The 13868-nt window shown below is 45.0% G+C and overlaps 1 protein-coding gene across 1 annotated transcript in view; it reads right to left on the bottom strand.

Moving 5' to 3' along the window:
* Window positions 1–13868, bottom strand: part of LOC144162757 (apolipophorins-like) — a 61517-nt gene that overhangs the window by 25500 nt on the left and 22149 nt on the right. The window contains exons 7-21 of the mRNA XM_077693403.1: window positions 11851–12097; window positions 11050–11212; window positions 9825–10010; window positions 8595–8741; window positions 8215–8362; window positions 7183–7466; window positions 6526–6702; window positions 6008–6151; window positions 5703–5899; window positions 4787–4969; window positions 3512–3767; window positions 3124–3280; window positions 2358–2612; window positions 1305–1570; window positions 52–288 (exon numbers count right to left, since the gene is read on the bottom strand). Coding sequence (XP_077549529.1) covers window positions 52–288; window positions 1305–1570; window positions 2358–2612; window positions 3124–3280; window positions 3512–3767; window positions 4787–4969; window positions 5703–5899; window positions 6008–6151; window positions 6526–6702; window positions 7183–7466; window positions 8215–8362; window positions 8595–8741; window positions 9825–10010; window positions 11050–11212; window positions 11851–12097 — 3047 coding nt within the window. The remainder of the gene's footprint in view (window positions 1–51; window positions 289–1304; window positions 1571–2357; window positions 2613–3123; window positions 3281–3511; window positions 3768–4786; window positions 4970–5702; window positions 5900–6007; window positions 6152–6525; window positions 6703–7182; window positions 7467–8214; window positions 8363–8594; window positions 8742–9824; window positions 10011–11049; window positions 11213–11850; window positions 12098–13868) is intronic.

The raw sequence follows: 13868 nt of genomic DNA, 5'->3' as shown, positions 1-13868 counted from the left end.
CCCAATCACTGTGCTTTAAGCACGTCCTTTCAAGAGTTAACTTCTCCTGACCTGCAGGTCGAGCATGGCGTTGTAGAAAGCGTTGAAGTCGATGTCCCACACGGGGGCCTTGATGACCAGTCGACCCTCGCTGCTTCCCTTGCTTCCCTGGCTGTATTCGCCGACTTGCTTCGATATGGCCAGCACTTGGATGTGCCTCTGATCCTCTGGAAGGTTCTCTCCCCACCAGAGTTTCAAGTCGTACTCGTTGTGCTGCGCTCCGGGCGCCTTCTGAAAGTCGGTGGTCACCTGGGGAAGAAACAGGAACCACGATCCCAGTCCCGTTAGCATCTGCCTTCAATGAAACAGGAAAACTTTATCTTGCAGTCGCAACACAATACGAATATATATGTGCTATTGAAAAATAAATAAAAATAAATAAATAAATATAAAATAAATAAAAATTAATTAATTAATAAAAAAGGTTCTACAACACACTCCATTCGGTTCCCGAGGACTTAACACTCAATTCTAAAAGATGGCTTGATTTTCAATCAAAGGCAGATGAAATTATGCGGAGAAATTGTGAGTTGCATGACTATCAAAAACAATTTGATCTTGTCTAGTGGAGTTGCTTTCCATCCGCTTATTAGTCTCCGTTTAGATTTCGACTAACTAATTTTCTACCTTATTAACTAAATAGTAGCAGCCCTAAACGTTTCTACAATTGCGGCAGCTATTTGTGAAGTTTTCTGAACAAAAATATGTATCCTCTTTGCCCAGACTGTTTGGTGCCTTTCTTTTTGATGTCTTATGTTTTTGTTTTGTCAGCCCTGAGCCGGCTTCATGCTTGTGTCAATACAATAAACCAAATAAATTGCGCTCCTAGGGCACAAAAGGTACTACATAAATTTATCTATAAAAAACAGCTGTTACATGCATACACCTTTATTTTTCAACTGCACGCCTGCTGAGCAGCATTCCGGCGAACTAGCGCACCACGCACAACTTCCTAGGCTTCGTAACGATCAATATTCGCTCTGAATCAATACGCAATTTAACACTGTAAAGCAAAGTCATGGATCTGCAAAATAGTTCCTGACGGTAGACGAGATGGCCCTTTTAGACACATGTCAATGTCGAAGCCACAGTCAAAGTCAATGACGCAGAAAGCAAAAGATTAGTATTTTCTTTGCACCAGACCAGACCGCGTACGTCCGTGGTACATCCCCGGAATTTTTGCGGATGTCCGACGGAAGTCCGAATGTCCGCCACCCAATGTCCGACGGATGACCAGTCGACATAAGTGGACCCCAAGCGCATACCTTCCAGTTGTACTCCGGGAACTGGCTGAACTGCATCTCAGCCGTGACGGCGCTCTTGGCAATGTGCTGGGTGCTCAAGTTCTTAGCCTTCGCGTCCAGCTTGGCCGTGTGCTTCCTCTGACCGCTCCACTGGTACTCGAGTGTGGCCGTGGTGATGGCGCTCCGCTCCTGGGGCTTGGTCGAGAGCGCGTTCAGCGACATCTCGAGAGAAGGCAGACTGGAGGACATGTCGAGCTGCATCCTCGTATCTTCGACCATCATGATGGCTGCGCAGATGGGACAAAAGAAACAAAACGGGGAGGTCGTCGTGAGTAAATGAAGCCAATAAATTCGAGCAGTACAGCCTAGGCTTGCGATTTTACTTTCGGAGCTGCGCTGGAAGTACCAATCCGTCATCACTTTAGCCGATGAACTTCCTCTGAAGTTGTAAGTATGACATTCAGCCATGTTTTCTTGAGGCACACGGCACGGTGAGGATGTGAGAATTCCGCTCTATAACAGCATGGAGAGATTTCGCTTTAATTTCCTATATTTTATTTCCATTCGCGGCCTCATATTGAGACTGACCCTATCGGAAAAGTAGTCTACTTCTTGATTCTCCGTAACCAGAGTTCCTACGGGATGCCTGTTGGCATAACTAGTTCTTGTTAGAAGTGAGGCTCCTATAGTACCTTACGGATCGGGAGAGCTGTTTTTGTGTAGGCCACATATTTCGTTGCCCTTTTCATTCGGTAGCTCAAGGTAAAAAAATGTCTTCTGTATTTACTCTTTCATATAGTATTCAGTTTTCCCTTTGTTCAACTTTTGAAAAACTACTCAAACATTTCATATTTCTCGCGAGCGGTAAAACACACGCACATTTCACTGATTGTCTGGCCAGTCCTCTTCAGAACCAGTGGGCCACACTTGTTGCCCATTGGCAGACACCACTGCACTGGTACCGTCAGGAGTATAAAGATAATTAATTTCCAAATCGTGTAAAAGCCACCTCAGTCCCCCACTCCGACAACATAGCGCCAATATTTTGGATGTGGTAAGAAACAAACACCTCACCCCTGAAATAAGCCGGCTTGTTGACGGGCATGTTGGACCGCAGATTGATGGAAGCTGCCGAAGTGCCGACCTCAATTTTCCCCTGCACCAGGACTGGTTGCGTGTGAGGGCAACTCATCTCCAGCCTCGGCTCGAAGAATATTTTCTCGCTGTCCTCTCCATACGGCGTCTCAAGCTTGATGAAGTAGCGGCGGGCATCGTCCACCTTTGCCTCCAGCATGGCGAGCGCCGGCGAGCTTTCGGTCCTCAGCGATGCTGAAGCAAAAAAGCAAAAAAGTGATAACACTTTCATAAACACGCTAATAATAATCTATACACAACCTTTTCAGGTGAATGATGCTGCAATCGATCCGATACAGTCACCCCAAAAGCCTTCCAAAAGTAAGAAAACGTTCCTTTTGGTCCTCTCTGCGCTCTACTTTATTGCCTATATTTGAATAACCTAGAAATCTATTCTGCTCGTCCAATTTTCCACAAATCGTATGTGCCAGATGTTGGGACACACACAATGCGACATGACTTACAGAAAAGGAATTACCTTAGCTTGTTCAAGAAACCCTAATGCCAGCAGCTTTAGAGTCCGCTGTCTGTTTTATCATTTGCTGCTTTCTGTTATGCACTTCGTCACTGAAGCAAGTAGTAGGAAACATAAACACTTCCCATTAATCACTTTAAGTGTAAGTGAATGAAAGGCTGCTGTCTGTAAAATAGTGTCTCTTGCTGCCTACCCCCCCCCCTCCCCCCACAAATTTATTGCAGTACTCACTGGAGAGCTCTAGCTTCTTCATCGGGCAGTGGTAGAGGAAGTGCATGGTCCTCTCATCATCAGGCCGCTTGTTGAAGCTGAGTTCGATGAGGTGCTTGCGCTGGACCGTGGAGCCGGGAGTGTCGAAGATGAGCTGATAGAACAGGTTGTCGCTCGACTGCAAGGCGAATAACCAAAATTTAATACCTGTGAAGAAGTCAAGCATTTCGGTTTCGTTTCTGGCCAGACCCTCCTCAGAAATAGTGACCCCATTTCGATTGATTGATTGATTGATTGATTGATTGATTGATTGATTGATTGATTGATTGATTGATTGATTGATTGATTGATTGATTGATTGATTGATTGATTGATTGAGCAAAACCAGGCCACTAGATGAAGGGCTCACCTCAAAGTCGGTCACGGGGTACTTGATCTTCAGCTCGTATCCCTCCATGGAGAGGTCATTCTTCTGCATGACTAGGCTGATGTCGAAGGGCAGGTTGAGTCCGCGGTAGTTAAAGAAAGGCTTGGGAACCTTGCCTCGGGCACACAGGCTCACACCGAGGGCCTTGGACAGGGTCTGGGTGCAGCCGGCGAACTCCTTGACGTTCGGAGCCATCAGGGGTTGCTCAGTCTCGGCGTCCACCGAGTAGATCTCAGTCCTAAATAAGACGAGCGTGTTTGAAAATTAATGTGCGCGCCTGTCTTAAATTTCAGCTAAAACTAAGCGTCCGGTTCAACGTGATGTTTCCTTGAGCACGCTGACAGAACTTGAAGATGTGCTCTCAAATCAAGCTGCGCAGCCTTTCTCCAGCCTAATAAGCCAGGAGCAACCACGGACACGTCTGCAGCTCTTGCACAACTAACGCATTTAACAGTCTTTGGTGATTTGTATATGTATATTCACCTTTACCAGAATGATAAGATTGCTAAACCGGGAAATAACCCTGGGCCAGGAACCCAGTCTCATTCTAATGTCAAATTTACCACGTGAAAAAAAAATTATTTCAGAGGCAGGACACTCGTTTCGGATGATGATACGTTCGTACAGGACAGGGTCCTCACAGGGTTGAGTCTAGAACAGCTTGCGCTGCAAAAGGATGTGCATGTCTTGCGGTAAACCTGGTAATTTACGCTGCCATAACCTTGGCCGGAATAAAAGGACCGTTTTTGCGGTATAGAAGTAGTAGGGTCAATATTTTATTTCCGCAAAGGCTTCCAAGCAGCTTTTGCAGTGGCCTTTGTGGATCCTTGAAATTCCACCATAAAAAATAATTTTAGAACACCTCAAAGCAAAACGGACCTCGTTCATTGACAGTAGATCCAAAGCAACACCAGTGTTTGTGATTGAATCGATTGATTGATTGATTGATTGATTGATTGATTGATTGATTGATTGATTGATTGATTGATTGATTGATTGATTGATTGATTGATTGATTGATTGATTGATTGATTGATTGATTGATTGATTGATTGATTGGCATTAGGCATGATAGTTAATTCTTTCCATCGCTTTTGTCTTCTCTTGTTATCGAATTTCTGTTTGTAACCCACATGCTACATATTTTCAATAATGTTCTCATTCCGCAAAACTTTTACGCAGCACATTTGGGTTACAGCGGGCACTAGTTACAGCAGCAACAGAGAAGAATCCCACAACACGTCATGTCTCACTTACTTCATGTTTAGGATTTCCTGCTTGTCGTTGCGGAGGTTGTACTTAAAGTTCATCTCTCCCGTCGACTTGATCTCAATCTTGCCGTCTAGTGCCGTGGAGGTGTGCATTGTGGATGACACGCGAATGCCTCGCTTCGCAACGCCAGCGTCAATTGACATAAGACCGCTCATGTCGATGGATGCACTGCAACATAGAACAAAAAAGAATCAAATTACTCGGATATTTTCCAGCCGGCCACACGGTTAAAGGCATGTATAGAACTGTATGGGATGCAGTGAAACCCGCTTATTTATGACTCGGTTATCTTGAAATATTGCTTACGGCAAAACTCTTGAACATCCTCCATGAATTCCTGGTATGCATTGCACATTCGTACGTCAAACTATATAAGAAACCATTTTTTCTATCTTATTCGAAATTGACCTATTTAGGATGGGCTCGTTCTGGCTGAATACGCTTTTCAAATAAAGCCGTTGGCAAGCCAAGCTTTATATGTCTCGGTTTTGCGTTGTAACTCAGAAGTGACAATGGGGAATAATACTGGGCTCTTACAAATGTCCGTTAGAAGCACGGAGTAGCACACGAGACGGCAGAGTAAAAACATTAGGCCACCAGGCAAGTCTCAACAGTCCATTATGACGTAGCACATTTTTAGAAATAATTTCTTTTCGCGTATTCACAGTTCAGTTGTTTTAGATAAAATGTATATATATTCATCAGTTACTGCCCGAGCTACCAATAATAACTTTTAATTACCGATATACGAATCATGATGGGATCGAAATTTTAAATTCGACATTGTGGCTGCACGCACAGTAGCAGAGCAACATGCAGCCCAAGGTCTCAAGCCAGAGAGAGAGATCTGACGACTCGTGAATCCGTTCCCTATGACATCATTAAGCATCTAAGTTTTCACCTTGGCTTGATGTAACCCTCAATGAGAATGTCCCTGGGTGCACCAGCAAGGTTGATCTTGCCGTCAGTCTTAATTCCTCCCGTGGCGGTAGCCTTGAGGTCAACCCTGAACGGGAAGCCGGTCACGGTGGGTACCGTTACCGTGGTGTCGACCAGCATAGCACTGCGAGCGATGTCATTCTGCTTCTGGCTCATCATCTGTACGAATAAAACAAAACAAAAGAATTCCCAGTTACTCCCCCCTAAAGCCTGCGAATGTGTCCTAAATTTTAACGAAAAATTTGATAAAAGTTTTAGAAAACCAACCTGGTCGAGCCAGCTGTTGGATCGCACCCCGTTCGCGAAGTCTACAATGTCGTCCATGGTGGGAAGCTCGAACCACGACAGCTCGTTGCCAAACATCCTGAAGTAGAGGGATCCGCTAGGGTCGTTGGGCTTAGCGATGTTCACCTGAAGGAAAAGAGCAGGCGGTAAGAGCACGCACTCTCGGAAACGCCGCAACACCCGTTCACGATATTCCTGTCTTTCCTCGCCCTCCAGAAGTAAACCTCCTTTATGGCTAGAGACATTGTTATGCCACTCTCGCTTTTCCGTTACAATATTTGTTCTAATAGTAGCAGGGCGCAATAACGCCTACCACGTATTATTTCCTATTTTTACCAATCCACCGACACATCTAAAACCATACAAAAATTACATTTCCCCGATGCTGTCAGCCCTACCGCCACAAAACCTATCAGATAAGAGAGCGTACTACGCACATAGTCGTAAAGTCAGTACTTCAAACAAGGATGACTAACAGCATTCTTTCAGAAAACTATTACCTTGTCATCGAAGATGTCAACCTTGGTGTTCTTGGCAGACGCAGCTCGACGGGATCGGCTCAGACGGTCGCCAATGCGGCTCCAAATGGAGTCGACTTCATTCGTTCGCTTCAGGTGCGACTTGGGAGCCAGAAGGCTCTCAAGAAGGTGATCGTAGCCCTCGGCACGACCGCCAAACTGGAAAGAGTTGAATGGTATCAACGAAGGATTGTAAGTGTAGCTGGTTGTTATATGTTCACCTTGGTATAACTTCACGGGGCAATTGCAAATACAGAATGAACATAGGCGCAATTTATGATCCCGAGTTTCATGGCCTAGTTATCTATATCTATTAGAGAGCGATGTAGTCAAGTCAAGTCAAGTCAATGTTTATTTCCAAATAACCATGCTATGTTGAGGGGCACGGACAAAAAGCCTTTTTTTTTCTTTATGTTTCTTTTTATAGTGACAAAAGCAGTAAGTTGAAGAGCGATGTGCTCAAGCCATCATTAATATGTGAGTAAAGAAAATATTTTGAGGTATGTTAAGCAATTTCACTTGAACACACTTTAAAGTATGTAGTACAATATCTGTAGTGTGCCATTCTTAGCAATTAATGTTTTTGCAATGTTACCATGCTTTTTACGATAGCAAATAAAGCTGAGCGAATGACCATACCTCAAAAATGTTGATGGAGTGAGAGAAGAGGTCGACAGTCAAGTTGAGGTCGATAGAACGCGGGATGAAAGACTTGGGGCTGTAGATAATGTTGGTCTCTGCAGTGCCGCCAAGGTTGTACATCTCGGAAAGTTTGGACCACTCGATGTTCTGCGATGCCTTGCGTGCATCGCTTTCAAATTTCTTGGGCACATACATGCCGGAAACCAGCGAACGCAGCGCCATCTTGGAGGGCGATTCCGTGTCCTGGAGGTTAGTCAGGTGTGACCAGATGAACGAGCCCACTGCGGAGAGAACACGAGAAAAGAAATGTTGGTGACTTTCGAAAGTGATGACGCTGTATGATCACCATCTGCATAACGAATGCACGTGTTTGGCGCGAGGGTGTGACTTTGTACCTGAGCAGAACTTTTTATTTTTTTTTTTTGCTGACAAACTTGAAAGTTGAATCCTTTGTATATGTCGCAAACGTGTTACGCAAGAGCTAGGTATTTTGTTTGTCAACCCGCAATTCCTCGACAGTACAGCCAGAATAAAAACAACAAATAGTTTGCTTTCACAAAACTATTTACGTCTGCGTGAGAGCTAACCGTTACGCAGATAAGAGTTCTTGCGGGCGTTTTTACCCCGTTCGTTCACAGCCATTCGTTCACAGCCATACACGGTATGGCTATGAACGAACGGGTGTAGCTGTGACCATCATGAACGAATGGCAGTCAAGATACTGTAATAGTCTTGATAAGTGTTGTATCGTTTCGTCTGTCAGTAAATTTGAATCCTGTTAGATTTAATTTTGAAAGTGAAAGAGTTCCCCCTGTGCTACTGTTCACAACTACATGCTGGCTGAGATTAAGACAATGAAAGATCCTGTCAAAATAACACGGAAATAAATATCTGCGAAAATAACGTCTATACACGCAAAAAGGAAGTCCTTGTAAACAGCAACCTCTGGTTATTTATTCCTCACACAGTGATATTTATTATATAACAATTCTAACCTCCAACACTCCACCTCGCTACGCGAATCCTTACCCTGGTTTATTTCCTCCTTTTCAAGCATCCGCTTGATCTCCATGACGTCCGTCATGGTTGGGCACCGCATGATACCAAGGTATGCGGCGATCCTTATTTCCACGTCCTCACCGGGGGTCCGCATCATCTCGGACAGCCTCGGGTGCATCTGCCACATCAGAGTGCAATAAGAGTGAAGACGCAGAACCAAGAATTTTCAATATTCCTTTCTGGAACCCCTGATGATGCTACATTCAAACAGGCTAGAGAAATGCGCCGGGCTGCAAATGTGCATTTTAGAGATGCGCAAGGTGTCTAAAGCAAGGCGTGTATTCTGCAGACAAAACATTACCCAGGACACAAGCCTGTGGCCCTGGAGGCTATACATGCCGTCAACGTACCTCAGGAGCACACGCCCTCCTGGTGGCTTGAATGGCAGCCAGACGAATGGGAAGTGGGTTGCCCGTCGCGACGGCACACTCCATGATGGTGTGGATGCCATCGCCGTAGTACCCCAGGTTTCCGAAGCCCTTCAAGGCTGTTATGATCTGGAAAGAAGAGGTCCTTGATTAGTACATCCTGCTCTTTAGACAAATTTCTCGGAAATTCTCGAGTGCTTTTCAAGAACTTTTGAGAGAGATTAAAATCTTCTTAGTGCTCACTGTCATATTTATGAGATGGTTCTATAAGGAACAGAGAAACAAGCCCCAAGGAGCATGCCTATTTTATTTCTACTTAGTTCTGTGGAAAATTTCGACTTCTCTGCGAAGTTCTTTCACACAAAGGGGAATTAAAATCTTGCTTTGTGCTCACATTATATTTAGGAGACGGTTGTACAAGGAACAGCAAAACAAGCCACAAAGTTTATTCCTATTTTATTTCTACTTAGTTTTGAGGCTGCTTGCAACTAGTTTGCAAAGGCTGGCCGCATGCAAAATGTTGACTTTATAAAATGGTTTAACTATGGCTCCTGAGAGCAGTACCCAATGCCCATGAACCATGAAAACTGTACCAGCGTACAGCGTGAGGTCGGAGGGTAATTCGTACTGTGAAATAAAAATTTTGTTGCTTCAGTATGCAGCCATGCCTTTTCAAATTCATTAGCTTCTTCTGGTTACCAGACACTCTATTGTAGTTTTGCGAGCCGCTGGCCACGTGAAAAGCAACAGCTCAAACGAGCTTTCTGTTCATTGGCAATGTTCTGCTTGAGAGAAAATATAGCTTTAATATGTATTAATTAACATAAACCCTCCCTGCCTCCTATGCTGCGGAAACATTTTTAAGCGGTAAAACCAGTTGCACATGCACTTATGGTCATTCCTTTCTTGTCTTTTTGTATTATGTTCACCCACAGGGTTCCTCCGCAGACTTTTTGCCTTGTTCCGTCATCTTCCCCTTGCTCATCATTGCACTTTTCCCATATAACTTATACCGTAGCTCACATATCACTTTTTGTTTATCGTATTAAGTTGAATACTAGTCACAAGATTGCACGATGAGGTAAATGCGAAATGTTGAACTGTCGAAATGTTAACAGTAATTAAGAGCTGCTGCTTTCGCCTGTATCTATTACCGGTACAACAGCCGCGCCTTATTGCAAAGCGCAATCGCGTCCACAGCGGCTACTTTACCTTGTTTCTGGACGCGGTGTCGGTAGCCCTGCATTTGAAGTTAAGCATCTTGGTGAGTGATGCCTGGAGATCCCTGATGGCCGGCACGGTGTCGCAGTTGCCGTCGTAACTGCGGCAGAAGACGTGAGCCAGCGAAGTCACGGCGAGGACGGCGCTACGTGGAGCATCGGCCTTCTTGATGAGGGGCTGCAAGTGGAGAAAAAAAAGCGGAAAGGGATCTAAAATTTTGCCAAAAGTTTTCTTTGAAAAGGTACTTTGGACGGAGTTATCAAAATTGTGTTAATTTACAATGCATTTACTGCGGAAGTAACCTTCCTCTGTAAGATAATCAAATAACGAAGGTCATATTTATAACAAAGCCCTCAAAATTGTCACCTGTTATTGTGTTCTGCAAAACAGACCCAGTGAACTATGCTTTCAAAGATGTGTGAAATATCTGTTGGCTGTACATTCTGTGCGACCAGTGTAAGATTTGTGCCAGACCTTGAAAATGCAGTTTTATTCATTAATCGCAATGCCTCCCCATTTTTCTGGCCGTTCTACAAAACAGACCAATGCTGTGAAAAACGGCAACGCAGAATCTTAACCATTAGATTTTGGCATCGCTGTATGGTAGCCTTCGATATGTCTAAAAACATTGTGGCTGCGCCCATATCTTTTTATTTTTCCAGTTAGTGTTGACAAAAAAAGACCAAAGGCCTGGTGGACCTAACATGCCTTCACTTGTACTTCGTTCAAGGGACTCTGCAACACTGCTGATAAAGCTTTCACTCCTTGCTTCGCGTCTGGAAACAGTGCGAACGCTACAGTAATCGCCAGCTTGGAGGGGCAATGTGTGATTTGAGCAGGTGCTCCTCTCGTCTCTGGTTTCTTTTTGTGGCATTTCTAAAAATGCGTTTATTTCTGAAACTGAAAGGAAGCCAGCCAACAGCCGCTGCATCGCTCTAATGACGAAATTCAAGCGCTGGAAGAAAGCCACGATCGGGAAAGAAAATTCTTTTGAGCAAGTTTTGAAGTTATCTGATGGGCGTAGAACAGTAATTTTTTGCTAAGGTACTTTGTGATCCCTTATTCTAAGTACTGATTGTGTTTATTGACTACGCTCTGAAAGCATGTAAAATATACAGAAGTGTCAAAAAAAGTGTTGCATGATCTCTATAGGTCGAGAATTATTGCCTTCAAGCGTCCGACTTGCAGGTAATCGGTGGTTTGCCGTACGACTTACAGCAAGGATAGCGATCATTTCTTCGGTCGGATAGCTGATGGAGGTGATGCCAGCGATCCAGGCAGTCGACCTAGCAGCATGTTCCGCCTTGTTCATCAGCTCCACAGTCACCTTGAGAGATCCCTCACTTCCCACAAGCGGTAGGGCATCCAGGAACAGGTGCCTGTGAATGAGTACGTAACAAGACCTCATTAGGCTATATTAGACGCTGGGCTAAATCCTTGTCCCAGTCTGTGTCCGGACAATTCAACGGGGTGGTGACAGCTTACATTCCAATTCAGTTTCCAAAAGCAATTAAAGAAGATAGGCTATGTGCCTTTAGTGCACATAAGAAAGCTTGTGGACGACTCCTTCAACCATCCTATGACGTGGACTACGCTAACATGATCCTATCGTGTGCTACCATGATCGCCTTTCCAACGGTGTTGGAGGAACGGAGAATGAATTTTCTACTTTGAATGGCAAGGGGTGGTGGTAAAGATGATGGTTATGTTGGTATTGACGATGAATACTGTTGCAACGTTGTAATAAAAGAACATAAATAATCAGAGATCAAAATTTCATTCTTTGTTAAATTAGGGTGGGCGTCTCGTTTAATTGTGACCAGGCATGCTAAAATAGGGGGGAAATGTGCTTTTCGCTTTCACAAAAACAAATCTTTAGATGAAGGCTCGCGGGCCCCAACAATGCTAATTCATTCCATTACTGCTTGCACTGCACGAAAAAAAATTAAAATTCATGGTTCATTACGCGAAGCACTACAGTCAATTCCAATAAAGCAAAAAAATGTCAGGTGCGCACTCGAGTTTCTTGTCGAAGCAGAGTTCTCCTGTGGAGATTTGGCTGTAGATCTGCTTGAGCTCGGGGTATGCCAGCCCCCGGAGACCGGCCACAAGCCGTGCGAACACTCCGCTCGCCTCAGGCCGGATGTCGTCGGCGCTGCTTCGGCACAAGTCGCGAAGAAGCCCCATCACGTCGTTTATGTCGCTTTTCTCGGCCCGAGTCACGCTGTGGTCGAACTTGATGGTGGATTTCTTGGTTACCGTTTCTGCAAATGAAGAAGGGGGAATAAATCAAGTAAAGAACTGAATCCTAGGCTGAAGAGTGTTGCCCTTCAGAAGGGAGAAGGACAAGGCGCAACGCTATCTTTCAGGGTATCTTTCCCTGAGATTTGTTTATCGACTGCTTCTGACAGTCGAAACAGGACATTAAACACACACTCGTGTTACTAGGACGAGTGCATTATATCCGGTGTTGCAGCAAAAGCTGTCATGTCAGGCTGACTGGGTGTCTTTGCCAAGCAGGCGCAGGAGTTAATTGGCACCAAGCTCCATACGCTATAATCATGCCGAGTTTTATCCAATTTATTTTGACTGATAATTAGCAGTCGTAGATACAAAATGAATGACACAACTTTCACCACCTCAACGGCGGCCAGACGGTGTTGGATAAAAATTCTCTGAAGCGAGTTTTAAAGATAAATTTGATTTGTAGCATTCTTTTTCCAATGCGGTAAATCATTGCCAAGTTTCACTTTATGATTAGTAATGCCTATTTAGGCTATACATTTTAGCCTAAGCGGCTAAAATGTTTAGAAGCTTGAGTGAACAGATGCTTTCTGCTGCTTGTGTATAAAAAAATACAGTTGTGCGAATGTTCAAAACATGAAATACTTCGTGAAATTTGTTTGCGATTCGATTTGATTCGCAAAGAAGTTTTACTGATAGAAATATTCGAAGTTTCCAGTGCTTCACATTTACGAACACCGCAATAAAAGTTGTCTATGCTGCACGACATGCAAACTTTCAAGCTTCTTCGCATGAGCTGGATTTTTAGGATTGGCTTTTTTTGCAAACGTAAAAGCTGTGCAAAAAAATTGCCCCCACCTCCCCGAAGGGAATCGTGAGGAAGTGCGAATGCATTTCTTGCGCCGAGAGTACACGGCGTAGTAATTCTGCCATCGCCTTGAGAGGCGCAGTACCGGCGAGGGGGAGCTGTCAGGCGAGGGGAGAGGCGCGCGCCGAGGGTGAGTGCAAACCTAACGGGGGGAGAGGCGCGCCAGCTGCAGAGCATGTGACGTCACGGCGCGAGGAGAGGGGGAGCAGACGCAAAGGCGCCAGCGCGCGGTCACGTGGGAGTGTGACGTCACGGCGCGAGGAGCGGTGCGGGAGCCGGCGCGGGCGCGCGCAGCCACGGCGCGGGAGGCGGAGCGCGCGCGGGTCACGTGGGGTGTGACGTCGCTGCGCCGTTGCTACAGACGCTCCTCTCCGCTCCTCGCGCCGTTGCTAGGGGAGAGGAGGAGGAGCGCGGATGACGGCGGATTCAGGGTCGCTTATAAAGTGCATCGCACTTAAAAGGTTTGACACGTGCAAGCCAAGTGCGAACTGCGAGAGTGATAACACCGCTGTGTGTTAGATGTAGCGGAAGGCTACGTGTGAAACATTTACAAGCCGATAAGGAGCTCCTTTGCCGATATAGCTTGTTGCAGTGATTATCTGTTGGCAGTTCTCGTAGTGAGTTCATACCAGCCACTAGCATGTCCAACCTTTTTTCAATCACTAGAGAAACCATAAGCGGTAAAGCACACTTCACGCGTATTCAAAGCACATTAAGGGATCTACATGTTTTAACAACAATATATGCCAAATTTTCGTACTACAGCTTTTCATTTTGACTGAATCCTTCATTTTTAATTTTTGTACGATTTTCTCATCAGCAAAAGTACGCGAACAGTGGGAGCTGTTGAGCACTCATCGCCGAACTGTCTTTGTGTAGCAAAGTTTTACATATCTATACACACTGCATCCACGATTCTACTA

This window comes from Haemaphysalis longicornis, unplaced genomic scaffold, assembly GCF_048455015.1.
Source record: "Haemaphysalis longicornis isolate Haplotype H1 unplaced genomic scaffold, Haemaphysalis longicornis Haplotype H1 scaffold_12, whole genome shotgun sequence".
NCBI classification, from domain to species: domain Eukaryota; kingdom Metazoa; phylum Arthropoda; class Arachnida; order Ixodida; family Ixodidae; genus Haemaphysalis; species Haemaphysalis longicornis.
Note: the sequence above shows the minus strand (reverse complement) of the source record. Positions and strands in the feature narration are given on the sequence as shown.